General features: G+C 39.1%; 1 protein-coding gene across 2 annotated transcripts in view; it reads left to right on the plus strand.

The window, feature by feature from the left end:
* Positions 1 to 9,028: 9,028 nt before the first annotated feature.
* The window catches only part of CD2AP (CD2 associated protein), a 135,602-nt gene continuing 124,674 nt past the window's right edge, over positions 9,029 to 19,956 (plus strand). The window contains exon 1 of one of the 2 annotated variants that reach the window (XM_031030502.2): positions 9,029 to 9,499. In XM_031030502.2, the coding sequence (XP_030886362.1) occupies positions 9,496 to 9,499 (4 nt within the window). In that variant the 5' untranslated portion in view covers positions 9,029 to 9,495. The remainder of the gene's footprint in view (positions 9,500 to 19,956) is intronic. The other variant, XM_006727571.3, reaches the window with a different exon arrangement.

The raw sequence follows: 19,956 nt of genomic DNA on the forward strand, positions 1-19,956 counted from the left end.
TCTTATTCCCTGATCCTTCTAATTTCTTTTATGATCCAATACCTCAACAGTTACCTCAATGGGATATTACCCTCTGAATTTGCAAACTGATTTGCTTATTCTGATTTTAAACTTGTAAAGTACATGGTTTATTATGGAAATAAAACAGATCCTGAACTTTCTAGGATAGAATTGATTGTAAATGTTTTTATCTTGTTGGCAGATCATGCGACCTGACTCCTGGTTAAGAAAATATGGTCAGTCACCTTATCTACCTGTCACCTCCACTTCCTTATCAATCATTTAGCCACTGAAACCTTTAACTGACTTTTAACTTTTCTGTTATATATATTCTGAATACATATAGTTATATCCATTATATATTGTTATATATATCCTGAAATTATACCTTTGAAGGTATTATTATAAAATCCATTAGTCTTTTTTCCCTCCTCTTGTTTGTTTTCCTTAACCTCTCTTTAGTTCTATTCATTGGTCTTTCTTCTTGAATGTCTGGCATCCTAGAGACCTAAGAATTTTGTTCTCTTCCCATGTATTATATTTTTCTTTGTCTCCTTTCACGAATTCTCTTTTGCCTCTCACCAGCCTCATTCTTTCAAATTTTAAATTGTTTACTTTTTTATGGGCTGCTGGAAACACACAGACTTCTTTAAACTCAGGAATAGTCTGTTTGCATATCTGCCTCCACTCCTTACTTCTAAGACTCCTCCAGGTTGAAATTACTGCCTTCCTCCAAGCTTTAGTTCCATTCATACCATCTCCCTGAAGCTTGCTTTGTTTATGGTAATTTATTTTCCTTGAAATTCTCAGGCATTTCACCTTTACTACCTCATACTTTTAACAAATGATGTGTCCATGTCTTCCTTCCTAGATAAAATGCAAATCTTTGAGTAAAAGGGCTGTACATCAGCTTGTGTTTGTTTGCTTGGTAGGGGACAGTGAAGATAATACTCAACGAATATTTGTTGGAGGAGGGGATCAAGATAGTGGGGTAGGAAGATCCTGAGCTTACCTCCTCCCACAAACACACCAGAATGTACAACTACATACAGGACAACTATCTCTGAGAATGAACTGATGGCTAACAGAATAGATTTACACAAGTGAGGACACAAAGAAAAAGCCACAATGAGATGAGTAGGAGTGGAAATGCAGTCCAGTCAGGACCCACAGCCTGATGCAGTGACCCACAAGCGGGAGGGATATCATAACCATAGAGGCCCTGAGGGACGAGGGGTCCAAATCCCGCATCAGGCTCCACAGCTCAGAAAACCTGCACTGGGAAGACGAGCACCCATAACGTCTGGCTTTGAAAACCAGTGGGCTTATGTTGGCTTATATGGGGGTGAGTCAGAGGGCAAGCAGGAAACTGAGACTTTGTTCTTAAAGGGCCCACACACAATCTCACTCACTGCCATGGCAACAGTTTGAAAGGCCCCCAGGTATCATGTGAAGGAGAGCACTGGCTAATTTTAGGGCATGTGCTGGAGAGGCAGGGATCTGTAAGAATGTTCTTCAGAAATGGAAGCACTGGTGGGCACCATTTTCTTTTCACTTCCCTTCTATCTAGCTGGCTCAGCACTAGGTGGGTACCATTTCTGACTCTGCCCATTTATTGTGCTGGCACCACTTGCCAGCCCCAGTGTTCCCCCACAGACTCGCCTCACCCAACCTACCTAACCCAGATCAGCACTCCTCCCAAGTGGCTCCCCACCCCACCTATACCCAGGAGGCAAACTCGGTTGGCACTGGAGCCCCTCTCAAGCAGCTCCCCTTGCCCCACCACACCTTGTGGGAAGCCTTGGCCAGCATCAGTGGTCCCTATAAGTGCCCCCACACCAGGGGCCAGCCCTGCACACTAGAGTGAGTGCAACAGTCATACCTGGACCTTGCAGCCAGCCACACTGGAGGCCTGCCCTGCCCTCCAACAAGCCCAGGGCTGTCACAGCTGGGCCTCACAGGCAGGCATGCAGGGAACCAACCTTGTACAACAGTGCACCTGCAGCAGTCATGGCCAGGTATCTCAGCCAGACAGGCTCGGGGCTAGCTGTACTTATCAGCATGTGTGTAGCAGTCATGGCTGGGCCTACCATATAGCCACAACAAGGGAAAGCCTCACACAACAGCAAGTCCACACTAGTCATGATCCAGCCATAATTGGAGGGTGCACACTGCCCACCCAGGGGACACCTCTGGGATACTGGTTCAGAAGACCAAGGGTGTTTGTGCTACTGGGCCCCACAGGGCACATTCTGCATAAAGCCACTCCATCAAGACCTGGAGATGTAACTGATCTACCTAGTGATTAGAAACAAACACAGAGAGTTAGGCAAAATGAAGAGATAGAGAAAGATGTTCCAAATTAAAGAAAAGACAAAAATTTCAAGAACAAAACAAAACAGAAACCGAAAACAAAACCCAAAATCGCAGACAAAATGGAGATAAGCAATCTGCCAGGTAATGTTCAATGTAATGGTCATAAAAATGGTCATTGAACTGGGGAGAGGAATGCATGAATACAGTGAGAATGTCAACAAAGAGATTGAAGATATAAAGAAGAACCAGTCAGTGCTGAAGAATACAATAACTGAAATCAAAAACACACTAGAGAATCAACAGATTAGATGATGCAGAAGAATGAGCTGCAATGTAGAAGACAGGGCAGTGGAAATCACCCAATCAGAGCATCAAAAATAACAAAGAATAAAAAATAAGGATAGTTTAAGGGGCCACTAGGACATCAAGAGTACTAACAATCATTATAGGGGTCCCAAGGAGAAAAGAGAGAGAAAGGGAAAGAAAAAACCTGTTTGAAGAAATAATGGCTGAAAACTTCCCTAACCTGGCAAAGGAAACAGACATCCAGGTCCAGGAAGCATAAAGAGTTCCCATTAAGATGAACCCAAAGTGAACCACACTAAGACACATTATAATCAAATTGTCAACAGTTAAAGATAAAGAATCTTAAAAGCAGCAAGAGAAAAACCACTGGTTATGGACAAGGGAACACCCATAAGATTATTAGTTGTTTTCTTAGCAGAAACTTTATAGGCCAGAAGAGAGTGGCACAGCCAGAGGGCTGAAAGGAAGCAGCTTACAATCAGAAATGCTCTACCCAGCAAGGATATCACTCAGAACAGGAGAGATAAGGAGTTTCCTAGACAAGCAAAGGCTAAAGGAGTTCATCAACACCAAACTGGCCTTACAAGAAATGTTAAAGGGACTTCATTAAATGATAATGAAAAGGCCATAACTAGAAATTTAAAAATTTTGAAAGAAAAAAAATCTCACTGGTAAAGGTTAATATATAGTAAAGGTAGTGGATCAACAACCTACATAGCTAGTATGAAGGATAAAAGACAAAAGTAGTAAATTATCTTAATCTACAATAATTAGTCAAGGGATACTCAAAATAATAAAATGTAAAATATGTCAAAAACATAAAACATGGCAGGGAGAGTAAAAATGTAGTGCTTTTAGCACAGGCTTGAATTTAAGCAACCAACAACTTTAAAAGACTGTTATATGCATAGCATATTATATATGAACCTATGGTAACCATAAACCAAGTACTTCTAATAGACACAGAAAAAAAATAAAGGGACAGGAATACAACTATAACACTAAGGACTGTCATCAAATTGCAGGGGAAAAGAGCAAGAGAAGAAAAGAAGAACAGAGAAGAACTACAAAACAACCAGAAAACAATTAACGAAATGGCAAAAAGTAGGTATCTATCAATAATTACTTTAAATGTAAATGGACTAAATGCTCCAATCAAAAGACATAAGGTGGCTGAATGGATAAAAATAAGACCAATACATATGTTGCCTACAAGAGACTCACTTCAGATCTAAAGATATACAAAGACTGAAAGTGAAGGAATGGAAAAAGATATTCCATGTAAATGGAAATCAAAAGAAAGCTATGGTAGCAATTCTGATATCAAACACAATAGAGTTTAAAACAAAGACTGTGACAAGAGACAAAGAAGAGCATTAATAATGATAAAGAGATTATCCAACAAGAGGATATAACTCTTGTAAATATCTATACACATAACATAGGGGCACCTAAATACGTAAAGCAAATATTAACAGACATAAAGGGAGAAAATGACAGCAATATAATAATAGTAGGGGACTGTAACACCCCACTACCTCAAGGGACAGATCATCCAGATAGAAAATCAATACAGAAACACTGCCTTCTCGGACACATTAGACCAGATGGACTTAATAGATATATACAGAGCATCTCATCTAAAACCAGCAGAATACACATTCTTTTCAAGTGCACACAGAACATTCTCTGTGGTAGATCACATGTTAGGCCACAAAACAAGTCTCAATACACTTAAGAAGACTGAAAACCCACCAAGCATCTTCTCCAACCACAGCAGTATAAATGCAGAAATCAATTAGAAGAAAAGGGAAAAAAACACAAACTCCTGGGGGTGTCTGGATGGCTCAGTCAGTTAAGCATCTGACTCTTGATTTCGGCTCAGGTCATGATCTCATGGGTCATTAGACAGAGCCCCATGTCAGGCTCCATGCTCAGTGGGGAGTCTGCTTGAGATTCTCTCCCTCTGCCCCTCCCCCAAGTTGTGTGCATGCTCTCAAATAAATAAATAAATATTTAAAAAAAATAAATATTAAAACAAACAAACAAACCACAAACTCCTGGAGGTTAAACAACCTGTGGATCAACAAAGAAATCAAAGAGGGAATAAAAAGATACCTTAAGACAAATGACAATGGAACCACAACAACCAAAACCTATGGGACATAACAAAAGCAGTTCTGTGTAAAAAACAACAACAACAATAACAACAACAACAAGCAGTTCTGAGAGGGAAGTTCATAGTGATACAGGCCTAGCTTAAGAAATAAGAAAATTCCCAAAATAAACAATCTAACTTTATACCTAAAGCAACTAGAAAAAGAGGAACAAAACCCAAAATTAGTAAAGGGAAGAAATAATAAAGACTAGAGCAGAAATAAATGAAATAGAGATTAAAAAATATATAAAGAAATCAATGAAACTAAGAGCCGGTTCTTTAAAAAAACAAAACAAAACAAAATTAATATACCTTTAGCCAGACTCATCAAGAAAAAATAGAGGGCCCAAATAAATAAAATCAGAAATGAAAGAGAAGTACAACAGATACCACAGAAATACAAAGGATCATAAGAGACTTCCACAAAAATTATGTCAATGAATTTAACAATCTAGAAGAAATGGATAAAGTCCTAGAAACACAAAACCTTCCAAGACTGAATTACAAAGAAATAGAAAATCTGAACAGATTGATTACTAGTAGTAAAATTGAATCAGTAATCAAAAACTCCCAAAAAACAGAAGTCTGGGACCAGAAAGCTTCACAGGTGAATTTCACTAAACACTGAAAGAAGAGTTAATACCTATCCTTCTCAAACTATTCCAAAAAATAAAGAACAAGGGACACTTTCAAACTTATTCTATGGGTCCAGCATCACCCTGACACCAAAACCAAAGACCCCACAAAAAAAGAAAACTACAGGCCAATATCTTTGATGAACACTGATGCAAATATCAGCAGGAAACAATCTTAAAACTTGTATGGGACCACAAAAGGATCCGAATAACCAAAGCAATCTAGAGAAAAAAGAACAAAGCTGGTATTATCACACTCTCAGATTTCTAACTGTACTACAAAGCTCTAGTAATCAAAACTGTTGCTCTCACAAAAACAGACACTTAGATCAATAAAACAGAACAGAGAGTCCAGGAATAAACCTATGCTTACATAATCAATTAGTCTGTGACTAAGGAGAGAAGAATATACAATGGGGAAAACGTAGTCTCTTCAATAAATGATGCTGGGAAAACTGGACATCGACATGCAAAAGAATGAACCCAGACTGCTTTCTTACACCACATACAAAAGTAACTCTAAATGGACTAAAGACCTAAATGTCAAGACTGGAAAGCACAAAGCTCCTAGGAGGACACATATGCAGCACACTCTTAGACATCAGTCTTAGCAATATCTGTTTTGGATTTATCTCCTCTGGGAAGGGCAACAAAAGCAAACAAATGGGACTACACAGAACTAAAAAATTTTGCACAGCAAAGAAAACCATCAGCATAGTGAAAAAACAACTTATTGTGTGAGAGAAGATATTCACAAATGATATAATTGTTAATTGGTTAATATTCAAAATATATAAAGAACTCCCACAGCTCAATATTAAAAACCAAAATAATCAAGTTAAAAAATGGTCAGAGGACCTGAACAGACATTTCTACAAAAAACACCAAATACAGATGGCCAACAGATACATGATAAGATATGCAACATTACTAATCATTAGGGAAATGCAAATCAAAACCACAATGAGATACCACTTTATACCTGTCAGAATGGCTAGTATAAAAAAAAAAAAGCAAGAAATAACAAGTATTGAGGAGGATGTGGAGAAAGAGGAAAACTTGTGCACTATTGGTGGAATGCAAAATGGTATAGCCACCATGGAAAACAGTATGGAGGTTCCTGAAAAAATTAAAAATAGAACTACCATGTGATCCAGCACTTCCACTTCTGGGTATTTATCTGAAGAAAACAAAAACACTAATTTGAAAAGATATTTTGCCTCTATGTATATTGCAGCAATATTTACAATAGTCAAGATACAGATACAACCTGTATCTATCATATATGAATGGATATAGAAAATGTGGTGTGTATATATATTACATATATAATATATATATAATATAAAGATGTGGTACACACACACACACACACACACACACTGGAATATTATTCAGTCATAAAAAGAATAAAATCTTACCATTTGTGACAACATGAATGGACCTGAAGGGTATTATGCTAAGTGAAATAAGCCAGATAGAGAAAGACAAATATTGTATGATTTCACTTATATGTAGAATCTAAAAAACAAAACAAACACAACAAAACCCATTCATAGATACAGAGAAGAATCTGGTGGTTGCCAGAGGGAAGAGGGTGGGAGGATGGGCAAAGTAGAGGAAGGGGAAAAAAAGGCACAAGCTTCCAGTTATGAAATAAATAAGACACGGGGATGCAATGTACAACATAGAGAATATAGTTAATAATATTGTAACAACTTTGTATGGTGAGAGATAGTTTAATTTATCCTGGTGTTCACTTTGAGTAAAGGACAGGTAGGGCTAGGTAGGGAGAGATAGGTAGGGGGCTACTGACCAGGCTCACAGAAATCCCAGACAAGGAGAAATGTTAGAGATGAAATACTTTCATGAGTTACAAACAAAACCAGAGCTAAAGAAACGTAAGGAGACCTCCCTGTTTGTTTTGTTATAGACAAGATATTTTCATGAAAGTTACAAATTGGCCTCTGAAATTTACCAGACTTGAAGGGGACATAAACATGGTGTTACCAGTGGTGAAGTCAAGTTCTCTGGTCAGTTTTCTGTAAAAGACCCATCATAAAAGCCCTCAGTGGCAACCCTTTAGGGACGCCCTCTCACCCTAGAGTTTTTTTCTTTCCTTTCTGTTCTCACCTTCAGTTAATAAACTTTCACTGCACCCTTTTGTGTCCAGGAGATTCATTCTTGGACTCCGTGAGACAAGAACCCTGCAATTCTGCAACAACTTCATAATGTATATATGTTGAATCACCATATTGTACACCTAAAGCTCCTATAATATTGTATGTCGACCGTGATGAAAAATATTTGTTGATTGAAAAAGGGCACATGTTCTGTAGTTTTAATACAACACAGCCAACATGTACATCTCATTTAGGTGTGCATATTAAAATTTTTTATTTTGTCCTTTTCAGCTCTGATTATGATTGACAATTCTTGTTATAAAGGTACCATATGCAACCTTTTTGGAAGAAAAAAATATTAAAAGATGGCAAAAGCAGGTAAGAGATAGTGGGAATAAATATTTAGAAGATTGCTACTATGTGACAAACACTGCTTTATAGTATAAGGATTTCTTTCAACAGACTCAACAAACTGAAGTTCAGCCAGGTTTAGTTAATTTACCCAAGATTCAACAAAAAAGTAAATGACTGCGCTGTGTCAGAAACCCAGGTCTACTTGATTCCAAACAGCAAGGCAGTTTTAGTGTTTAGATTCGCAATTCTTACAATTCATAGTTTTGAGAATTAAATGACATAATTTCTTTAAAAAGCATTAGGCACAGTAGTTGGCAGTCAACAAGTGTTGCTCTCACACAAGTCTGGAATTGGGTCTATTTAAACAGTAGGGGGAAAAACCTGGTTGGATTATCCTTGTTGCAACTCCTCTAAGAAATGTTCATGTTGATTACAGTAATCCCATGTCCTTCCTCATATTGAGACTCGAAAAAATGCCTGGCAATATTTCAGATAATGACTATTTCTTCCCCTGCTCAAGTAAAGGCATTTAGATGTTGTAGTCAGCTGACAGAGGCTAAATGAACCAATGATTTATTTCTGTAAAATATAATTTTGTGTGTGTGCCTAGGGTTTTGCTTTGTTTTTCCCACGAACAAATGCTTGTGATTCGTTAAGAACTTTGCAAGGTAAACTACGGGGTTTCCCGGAGGAGCTGGGCCTCTGAGGGTTGAAAGCAAGAGGTCTCTGTGTCTCTGCCTCTGTTTCTTGCCATCTGTTTTCTGTTACGTCCCCCAGAACCTGCCGCTCTGCACAGAGCAACACCGCATCGCCCCCGCGGAAAGTGGGGCAACACAGGCTCACAACACAGGCTCACTTTGCTTATGAGCAAAAACTTTGTTTCTTTCTGGGGCGACAAACCATACAAAACGGCCGTCCCAGCTGTGCCGAACTTCAAGGCGAAGTAGTAACCGCAACTCTTCCGGATTCCTTCCTCTTCAGCCTGCTGCACCTGGACGCGGGTGGCGCGCGACTCCTCGGCCCTGACGTCACCGCACCTGGCACCAGCTGGGGTGCCGGGTAGTGAGCCGGGACGCGGAGGGGGCGGGGCAGGGAGAAGGAGGGGGTTCTCGCGAGATTTCCCTGCTCCCGGGTCCAGCTCCCGGCACCTTCTCGGCCTCTGTGGGGTCTCCACCTCTGTTTTCGGTGTCGCATTCTAGAACGGCGGTCGTCGAAGGGAGCGGCGGAAGGCGGGCTCCGGGGCTCGGCCGGCGCTCCCGGTTGGAGCCGGCGGCCAGGACGTACTGGCAGGTCCCACCCCTGCTGCGGGAGCGTCCGGGGTTTGGGAAAGCCGTCTGGGCGGGCGGGGGAGAGCCCTCCCGCCGCCGCGGCTTCGGCGGAGGCCAGGAGCGAGGAGCCGCCGCTGTCGCTTCTAGCTCGCGGGCCGCGCTGACGGGACTGGCCGGGGAACGCCGCGGGCGGATGGAGGCGCCTCTTCACCCCGCCTGAGTTCAGGAGGGGCAGGAGCGGAGCGCGGGGCCCGCCTCCCGCCGCAAGTGCGGCCGTGCGATCAGCCAGAGGAGGAGCAGGGGGCGCCGGGCTTCTCCCCGCGGGAGCCCCCAGCATGGGTAAGAGACTCGCGGGATCTTCCCGCCGCCCGGCTAGACCTTCACGATTAGGGCAGGCGATTCCCCTTGTAGGTCTCGGCAGAGAGGGACCGCGGTCAGCCCTTTCGCAACACCGCACCCTCTACCGCCCCTCCTCGCCCTGCCTTCCACCTTGCTCTTCTCGCAGAGAAATTGGTCAGAGGGCTTGCGGGTGCTTTCTCCTGCGCTCCCCTCCCCGCCTCTTCCTGTTCTCGGGAAAGGTGAGGGAATGGGGGAGGGGGCACCCGGTCCCCTCTCCGCGCCCACTGCCCAGCTAACCTTAGCCCGAACTTCCCTCCCTTCCCCAGCCTCCTCTTTCCCTACCCCCTTCTGGTCGGATGGGGGAGGGTGGTGGAAAAACTTGACAAAGTAGCACTTTTAACTTCTTTATCTTCTGCTAGGCTTTGTATAGATTGGCCTAATAAGTTTTTTGTTTGTTGTTGTTAGGAAAGGTAATTTTTTTTTCCTCCGCTAAAACTTTCAAGGGAAGGATGTCTTAAGGACAGGGAAACTTGAGTATTTACTTTGTTTTTACCTAGGCGAGTGTGTTGGCACTTAAATATTAAATCTCTTCCCGAGGACCGAGTTAGGGTTTGATAGGATTTCAGTGTTGAACCCTTTGAGAAGCTGTTTCCTGTTTGGAGTTAGACTTCCTTGCGAGAGAGAAAAGTACAAGGCCTTATATGTTATTTACTATGTGCTTTAAAGTTTTGGTGGGAGCTAGAAAAAGCAGAATGTGTTGCAGCCTGGTTTGAAAGGGAGTTTTGTTGAGTAGTGTAACAGTTCTTTTGATAACACATTTCGGTGTGGGCTAGGCACTCTCTTAATCCTTTAAAAATTAAAAGCAATTTAAAAGAAGTGTGTGTGTGCCAAAATAAATGCGTGCCATTATAAAACATAAATTTGTGCCACCGACGAGCATAAGCATGTTCTAGAAGAATAATCCCAACTTTGGTTTTGTAGAGTAAATCAGGAGGACTCTATCATTTTTTGTAGTTGAGAGTTGGTACTCTTCATATCAACACACTGTTAACCGAAATTAATAATTCATGCAGCTAACAAATGATTTAGAAGCAGGACAAATACAGACTACTGCTGATGTGGCACCTTCTGCCCACACAATGTTTCGTGGGCAATGCTTTAAGCAGTGTTTACAGATCCTCGTTAGCTCTTCTGTATTTTGCTAGACTTTCTACTTTTATGTCTTTCAGGTAACTTTTGTACACAAACTACTCTTAAACCTCCAGAGGGTAAAACCTTCGCTGTTTGGAACTTTCACAGGAATTCCTTTCTAATTGGTTTGTTGAGTTTACTGAGTATTTGAGGGTTTATTCCTTTAAGCATCAAATTATAAAACCACTTTCACTGATTTGGATGAAAATCATACTAAAATATGTAATTATTTCTTGTCTTAAATAGGATGCAGAATATAATTAATGGTGGCCTAGGGTCATCATTTGTGACCATCAGTTACTGTGATGGCTTGAGGGATGTGTTGGATTGTATATAGGACTGTTGACTCAATTCTTTTGCATTTTGATGTTATTTAAATATTTTTCTGCTTTCCTATTGGATGTTTGTCACTGTGGTTAGAACCCCCTTCATTCTCCCTTCTCTAATTTTTCTACAAGTGTGGGAATCATTCAAATTTGTAATTCTGCATAAGGGGAAAATAAGTATACCCTTACTTAGTGTGTGAGATGTTACCTTGAGAAGATTAGCATCAATACTTGGGCATTGGAGTATCTATTTTAATTGTTCAGGGGCCTTTCCTTAGTGACTTCTCTGCTGTATTCTGTTTAGGCAAGTTGCCACATTATCTAGGTAAAGTGTGATGTTTGTATGCTCTCAATTTGACTACCCAGTATGTGTTTTGAAGGTTGATTACTTGGCATTTGTAGTTAATTTTTGAAAGGTATTTGTCAGGCATTTCTATATGAATGTATACTTTAAATTTATTGGTCATGTAATAATGCATGTTAAAGTTATCAAAATCATTTAAAAGGAGTTTCCTCTTTAATATAAATCTCATTTGCTTGGTTTTATTATCATTAGTCTTTATTTATGATTTAAGATGGCAGCTTAAAAAATATATATGTTGTTTTATCTGGTGTGTCACAGAATGAAAAAATCCTTAATTTCTTTGTTTTGAAATAATTTGGATACCTATTAAGTGATGGTTCCTACCATGTGAACTATTTAGGTAGGTAGTATAACTAGAGAGTTAAGAGCAGGGCTCTGGACTGGGACAGTTAAGGTCAAATCCTGGCTCTTCCACCTATTAGTTGTTGTGACTGAGCAAGTTACTTAACCTGTCTCTGCTTCAGTTTCTTACTCTGTAAATGGAGTAAAAATAACCTCATAGGTTGTTATGGGGATTGGAGGAGTTAATACTTGTAAAGTGTTCGGAACATGGCCAGTGTTGATTGCTCTTATTTTCATTTTCAAATGATTTCCCTAATTCTTGCACCAACTTACAAAAACAATTCTCAATTTTGACCTTTGTTAGAAGCTCATATTGCATTTACAGAATTGGTGGGATAAGATGTTTTGTAGTAATGCAGACATTCATTTTTTTCCCCCAGAAATTTAATTTTATGTATCCTTATAAAAATTATGTAGGGAGATTTTTTTTTTCAGTATTATATTTTGAAAAAGTCCATTATTGATAGTAAGTTTAGTAGTTTTGGGGAAAGTAAATGGGATGAGTCCTAGAAGACTAGTTTCTTTGAATTTTATGTTAAGCTAAAGCACTGCTTTCAGTTTCTTCATATAGAAGAATGCTTAACATGTAGAAATTTGAGGTATTCTGTGTGAAAGAATTTGTGGAGAGTTTAGAGATACAGAAAGACAAAACTTAACTTTTCTTATTCCAGAAATACAGATCTGCATTTTGAAGAGGAAAAAGATAGCAAATGGTACAAAGTGTTACAATGTATGAATTTTTATTTTTGAAAAAGTAAGTGGATTTTAATGATTGAATTTCTGTTAATTTTAGGTAAGGTTATGAACTTCTTAGTTCAGGTTGTTTTTTTTTTAAGCTCATATATGACCAGTCAACATGTTTAAATTATGAGGCAGTTTAATGGACAGAAAAGTGCAATTGGTTTAGAGATGATCTATGCACTAGTATAATAGAGTGATTTATTTCCTTATTTTACTTTGTTGCACTATTTGGAGAAAATATTGACTCATGCGGATAAGTAGTGGCAAATGGAAGTTGCCTGCTAAGGGCTCACCTTTCAGTCTCAGGATTTATTTCAGTTAAACTAATCCAGAACATGAAATAGTCCTATTAGGAAATTTTTGTTTCAAATTTGGATCACTAACAAAACTAATAATAAGTTGTATTTGTTAATTAGTAAGTACTCATGATCAGGTTTTTCTAAGTGTTTCAAACTTTGAATAGTTATAGTTCCATAAAATCCCATTAAGGGTGGAAATTCACACTGATAATATTTTATATTTTCCTATGGAAACTAGCCTGATGTATGCCATATACTTCTCTAAATGAGGAGTTTACAAAGTAAAATGATGTCACATTAACTTAGTAAGATCTAAATTTTAAGGCATTTGAGATAAAAACAAAGTTGTAAAACATGAAGTGCTTTTGGTTCATTCCATTTGCTAATCAAAAATGCCTCCAAATTTTTATTTGTACGTAATCCAGATCTGTGATTAATTTTTTGTCCTCTTTTCTGTGATGGAATATCTTTCTCTGTGAAATGTATTTTGATCACAAATCAATCAGTGTGATACATCCCATCAATAAATGAAAGGATAAGAACCATATTATCATTTCAATAGATGCAGAAAAAGCATTTGACAAAGTACAACATCTATTCATGATAAAAACCCTCCACAAAGTGGGTTTATCAGGAACATACCTGAACATAATAAAAACCATCTATGAAAAACCACAGTTAACATCATCCTGAATGGGGAAAAATTGAGAGCTTCCTCCCCTAAGGTCAGGAACAAGACAAGGAAGGATGTCTACTCTCACCACTTTTATTCAACATAGTACTGGAAGTCCTAGCCACAGCAATCACACAACAAAAAGAAATAAAAGGCATCCAAATTTGTAAAGAAGAAGTAAAACTTTCCCTATTTGCAGGTGACATGATACTATATATAGGAAACCTGACTCTACCAAAAAACTGCTAGAACTGATAAATGAATTCAGTAAAGTCACAGGATACAAAATCAATGTACAGAAATCTGTTGCATTTCTATACACCAATAAGGAAGCAGCAGAAAGTGAAATTAAGAAAACAATCCTATTTACAATTGCACCAGAAATAATAAGATACGTAGGAATGAACCTAACCAAAGAGATGAAAGACCTGTACTTTGAAAACTATAAAACACTGATGAAAGAAATTGAAGACGACACAAAGAAATGGAAAGGCATTCCATGATCATAGATTAGAAGAATAAACATTTAAAAATGTCTCTACTACCTAAAGCAATCTACACATTTAATGCAGTCCCTATCCAAATACCAACAGCATTTTTCACAGAACTAGAACAAGCTGTTCTAAAATTTGTGTGGAACACAAAAGACCCTGAAGAGCCAAAGCAGTCTTGAAAAAGAAAAGCAAAGCTGGAGCCATCAATTCTGGACTTCAAGTTACATTACAAAGCTGTAGTAATCAAAACAGTATGGTGCTGGTACAAAAATAGATACATATATCAGTGGAACAGAATAGAAAATCCAGAAATAACCTACAATTATATGGTCAATTAATCTTTGACAAAGCAGAAAAGAATATCCAGTGGGAAAAAAGTATCTTTAACAAATGGTGTTGGGAAAAGTGGACAGCAGTTTGTAAAAGAATGAAACTGGACCACTTTCTTACACCATACACTAAAATAAATTCAAAATGGATTAAAGACCTAAATGTGAGACCTGAAACCATAAAAATCCTAGGAGAGAACACAGGCAGTAACTTCTTTGACATCAGCCATAGCAACTTCTTTCTAGATATGTTTCCCGAGGCAAGGGTAAACAAAAGCAAAAATGAACTATTGGGACTACATCAAAATAAAAAGTTTCTGCACAGCAAAAGAAGCAGTCAACAAAATTAAAAGGCGGCCTGCAGAATGGAGAAGATATTTGCAAATGATATATCTGATAAAGGGTTAGTATCCAAAATATATAAAGAACTTATAAAACTCAACACCCAGAAACCAAATAATCCAATTAACCAATGGGCAGAATACATGAATAGACATTTTTCCAAAGAAGACATACAGATAGCCAGTAGTGACATGAAAAGATGCTCAACATCACTTATTATAAGGCAAATGCAAATCAAAACGATTATGAACTATTAACCTCCCACCTGTCAGAATGGCTAAAATCATCAACACAAGAAACAACAGGTGTTGGTGAGGATGTGGAGAAAAAGGAACATTCATGCACTATTGGTGGGAATACAAACTTGATGCAAGCACTCTGGAAAACAGTTAAAAATAGAACTACCTTGGGGCGCCTGGGTGGCTCAGTTAGTTAAGCGACTGCCTTCGGCTCAGGTCATGATCCTGGAGTCCCGGGATCGAGTCCCATATCGGGCTCCTTGCTCAGCAGGGGGTCTGCTTCTCCCTCTGACCCTCCCCCCTCTCATGTGCTCTCTCTCTCTCAAATAAATAAATAAAATCTTTAAAAAAAAAAAAAAGAGTTAAAAAAAAATAGAACTACCTTATGGTCCAGCATTTGCACTACTAGGTATTTACCCAAAGAATACAAAAATACTAATTCAGAGGGCTACATGTACCTCTATGCTTATTGATTGATTGATTGATTGAGAGAGCGGAGTCGGGGGCAGAGGGAGAGAGAGAAAATCCCAAGCAAGCTCCATACCCAGCGCGGAGCCTGACCCGGGGCTCGGTCTCATGAACCTGAGATCATGACCTGAGCTGAAATCATGGGTCAGATGCTTAGCTGACTGAGCCACACAGGCACCCCATGCACCCCTATGTTCATAGCAGCATTATTTACAGTAGCCAAGATATGGAAACACCCTGAGTGTCCACTGACTGATGAATAGATAAAGAAGATGTGGTATATATACATGTGCATGTGCACGCACACACACAGTAGAATATTATTCAGCCATAGAAAGGAATGAAATTTTGCCATTTGCAATGACATGGATGGAGCTAGAGAGCATAATGCTAAGTGAAATAAGTCAGAGAAAGAAAAATACCGTGTGATTTAATTCATGTGGAATTTAAGAAACAAATGAGCAAAGGGAAAAAAAAGAGAGACAAAGCAAGAAAGACTCTTAATTATAGAGAACAAACTGAAGTTTACCAGAGGGGAGGTGGGCGAGGGATGGGTGAAATATGTGATGGGGATTAAGGAGTGCACTTGTGACGAGCACTGGGTGTTGTGTGGAAGTGTTGAGTCACTATATTGTACCTGAGACTGATATAACACAGTATGTTAACTAACTGGAATTAGAATAGAAACTTAAAACATATATTTTAAGTATGATAAATGTTTAGTTTTCTAATATATATGTAAAAAGTGGTGTCATGGCAAGGGCTTGAAGAAGGGCAAAGAAAGGTGTAATGATTCTTGATTTGGGTGAGAAGAGGACAAAGCTGCAGTTTTGTTTTCTAGGTAAACTGGTGAAGCAAGGTTTTAAAGATCTGAAAGTGTTCAGTTTGTGTTCGAAAGAGAAAGGGTAAATAAAATCTAATATGATGTGATTGAAATTAGGTAAATTGGGTTATCATTATGACTGCTCTGTGACTTGCTTAGTTGTAGGCTTTGATATCCAACTACTAGGTAGATTGACCTCAAGTAGGATTTTGGTCTTTCTAGATGGAGGAGAGGCCAAAACACTGGTCTGAGGAATCTAGATAGAGGTCCGTATATTTCTGTAGTCAGTCTGTCAGCATGAGGGATATGTGTAGTAAAAGGCAGTGTATAGACAAATAGATGGAGTGGGCCGGCTTGGTGTGGAAGTGGGATGGTGGTTGGTAGCAGGCACTAGGTAGACATTCAGACTGATATCTTGTGGGAAAGGGGAGGAAATGCGGTTTGGCAGTAGGCCTTGAAGACCTAGCCACAAGGAAACGAACCAGACAGGGCTCAGATTTTTATGAGAGATATAAGGTAGGTATTTGTTCCCAGGCACAAAAATGAACTTGATTATTGGAATTGTTTAGGATGAGCCAAGCAGTCATACTGAAAGATGCTGAGCTCCAAAGCTATAGATCTTACATATTTTCTGTCTTGAGAGCATATTAGTAGTCTGTATTGGTACCTGGATCTATAAGTGGTCCTGGATAACTGGGGTGGAATGAGATTCTCTGTCCAGATGCTTGAGAGGATATTCCCTGGTCACAGTCTGGAATTCCTTCTGTTTATTAGGTCCCAGGGATTTGATGTGTCTGCTTTTTCTTTTATTTTAGAAGATTTTATTCATTTATTTGACAGAGAGAAACCCAACGAGAGAAGGAACACAAGCAGGGGGAGTGGGAGAGGGAGAAGCAGGTTTCCCGCTGAGCAGGAAGCCCGATGTGGGGCTCAGTCCCAGGACCCTGGGATCATGACCTGAGCCGAAGGCAGATGCTTAACCAGCTGAGCTACCCAGATGCCCCCCCTGTCTGCTTTTTCTTTGCTGTTCTTTTTCACCTGAGTTCCTCCTCTTTCAGACACATTGCAAAGCAGATTACAGTTTCAGCCTACCATTCTGTTTTAGAAACAAGCACACAATCCTTAAGTGTTGAGTAGTCTTAACTACCAATATAATATTAAACAGGCAAGTAAGATATAAGAAAAAAATTTTTTTAAAGATTTTATTTGTTTATTTTGACAGACAGGGAGAAAGGGAACACAAACAAGGGGAGTGGGAGAGCGAGAAGCAGGCTTCCCAGTGAGCAGAGAGCCCGACGTGGGGCTCAATCCCAGGACCCTGGGATCATGACCTGAGCCGAAGGCAGACGCTTAACGACTGAGCTACCCAGGCGCCCCAAGATATAAGAAATTTGAAAGTATCAATAATTAGTGGTTTCTTGTTTTACTGAAGTGGAGTTAGGCTCTTTGTTAGAAAGACTTGGGTTTTTGTTTTTTGTTTTTGGAGAGTGTACCTGTCCTTTTCACTCCTACCAAACTCCTACCAAACTCCTCCCTTTCCTCTAGTTGTCTTTTAGGTTCATGTTAGATGTTTAGACTAGTTCAGAGAGTCATTTATTACCATTGTTAAGCAGATAAAATTCCCTTCATAATCTTAGTAGGGCTTTTCTGACCCAAGACTGTGTTATAATACCAGTTGACCCTTGAACAACTCCGGGATTAGGGGTGCTGAACACCACCCCCCCCCCGCCCCTGAAGTTGAAAATTCCAGTATAACTTTGATTCCCCCAAGACTGTGCTAACAGCCTACTTTTGGCCAGAAGCCTTACTGATAAAACAGTCAATTAACACATATTTTGTATGTTACATGTATTCTCTGAGAACTCAAATACATTTGCAGTATTATACTGTATTTATCAAAAAAATCTGTGTATAAATGGACCCGAGCAGTTCAAACGTATGTTCATGGGTCTAAGGTACTTGGATTTTTCAGTCAGAACTCTGGTTTTAGCTCCAAGTGAGGTAGACATTTTCCTTTTGGGGTCCTAAAAGTTTCCTCCTTTGGACTAAATTTAATATTGTTTCTTTTTTGTTTTATTTTGGTTTTTGTTTGTTTCTGAAGGTGTCGGGTACCTGGATGTTCTATTCTCTCAGTGACTGTTTTCATTAAACTGAAAATGTATTTACTAGTTCGCATTTAAAGGAGCTTTTACTCTAAGAAGAAGCTCTGCTTTTTAAAAAAATTCAGTGTTCTAATTTGCTATGTAGCCTAAGATGTTGATCTGTTGCCAGATATGGCAATTTTATAGATTCTTTCCTAGAACCTATTTATACCATATCAGTCCTTTCCTGCCTCTAGGATACTTGCATTTTATAATCTTTCAAATTCTGTATCTGTTATTAAACTTCCCATCATGATCCCATTCTCTTTCCCAACTAATTTACAAAACAGAGATGACTAATATGGGATCCTAAATTCCAGCATCTGTTTTAGTGTCTTGTAGCTCATGTTCTTTTTTGATGATTCGTCGTTCACGTATTCCAAGAGAGTGACTGTGTGGCACCTAATCACTGGGAGTTTCTAGTAGAAAAATAACTTTAAGTATGGTAACAGTAACAAATAGTTACCACCAACATTAAGACAAAGGTTCTGTTGCAAGGTCTTATGGTCAAGGAAAGGAGCTTTATATGAAAGATTAATCAAGGGGCGCCTGGGTGGCTTAGTGGGTTAAGCGGGTTAAGCGTCTGCTTTTGGCTCAAGTCATGATCTCAGGGTCCTGGGATCGAGCCCCGCATCAGGCTCCCTGCTCAGCGGGAAGCCTGCTTCTCCCTCTCCCACACCCCTGCTTGTGTTCCTGCTCTCGCTGTGTCTCTCTTTGTCAAATAAATAAATAAATCATTATTATTTTTTTTTAAAGAAAGATTAATCAAGAGGTATTTGCCTTAATGTTAGGAATGTGGTTAATGCCATGCTAGCCACTAGGGGGATTAGGACAAATATGTTTTGGTGCGTTAAGTAGTTGATAGCAGTTTTATGGGTTGGGCCTATTATTAGAATCACCTGGATTAAAAAAAATTCCTCAACCCCTGGAGATACTAACATACATGTTCCTCTCTCTTCCTCCCTCCAGGGATTGATGAGTGTCATGAATGTTTTGGGATGGCTTGTAGTGCTATGATATGAATATGACTTAACTTGATAGGAATAAAACTTAACATGTGAATCATTAGAAATCTGAACAAGAGAGGGAATGTAGCACAATAACAGGGTTATTCCATTGTCAGAAATGTTAAAATGTTATAGGAGAAGCATAAGGAAGATCATGATATAGATTCCTGTGTTGGAAGATAAATGGGATTTGTTCGTCTGTCATTAGTTTGACCAGTGACATGGCATTTTTTTTTTTTTTGTATTCCTGGCACTGAGTCTTTAGAGTTAGGTACACCTTCATTTGCACTGATATTTTTAAGATTCTTTTACCTGAAATATTAAAACTGTCTTAACATTGTTATTATCTATCAGTGGCCTAGTACTGAGGCCAGAAATTTATGTAACATCTAGACTGACTTTAATAACTTTAAGAGTGAAATTTCTAGAGCATTTATTTATCGTGATTATTATAAGTGCCAAATTGTTTGTTTTGGGCTTTAAGTATAGAAGTTAATACATTTGTTTGTTTGTTTTTTAAGATTGTATTATTTGATTTTATTCTATACCAGGTGGTGGGCACAAAGCAATCCTCCTTAATAAAGTTGATAATTAACTTCACTCAGAACACTTTTAATAAGGCACATAAAAAGTATTCATCTTATAAATTGTTCTGCAGTCCCAATATACAGTAGCTTG

The sequence above is a fragment of the Leptonychotes weddellii genome, chromosome 8 (genome assembly GCF_054177405.1).
Source record: "Leptonychotes weddellii isolate Sample4059 chromosome 8, ASM5417740v2, whole genome shotgun sequence".
Classification (NCBI taxonomy): domain Eukaryota; kingdom Metazoa; phylum Chordata; class Mammalia; order Carnivora; family Phocidae; genus Leptonychotes; species Leptonychotes weddellii.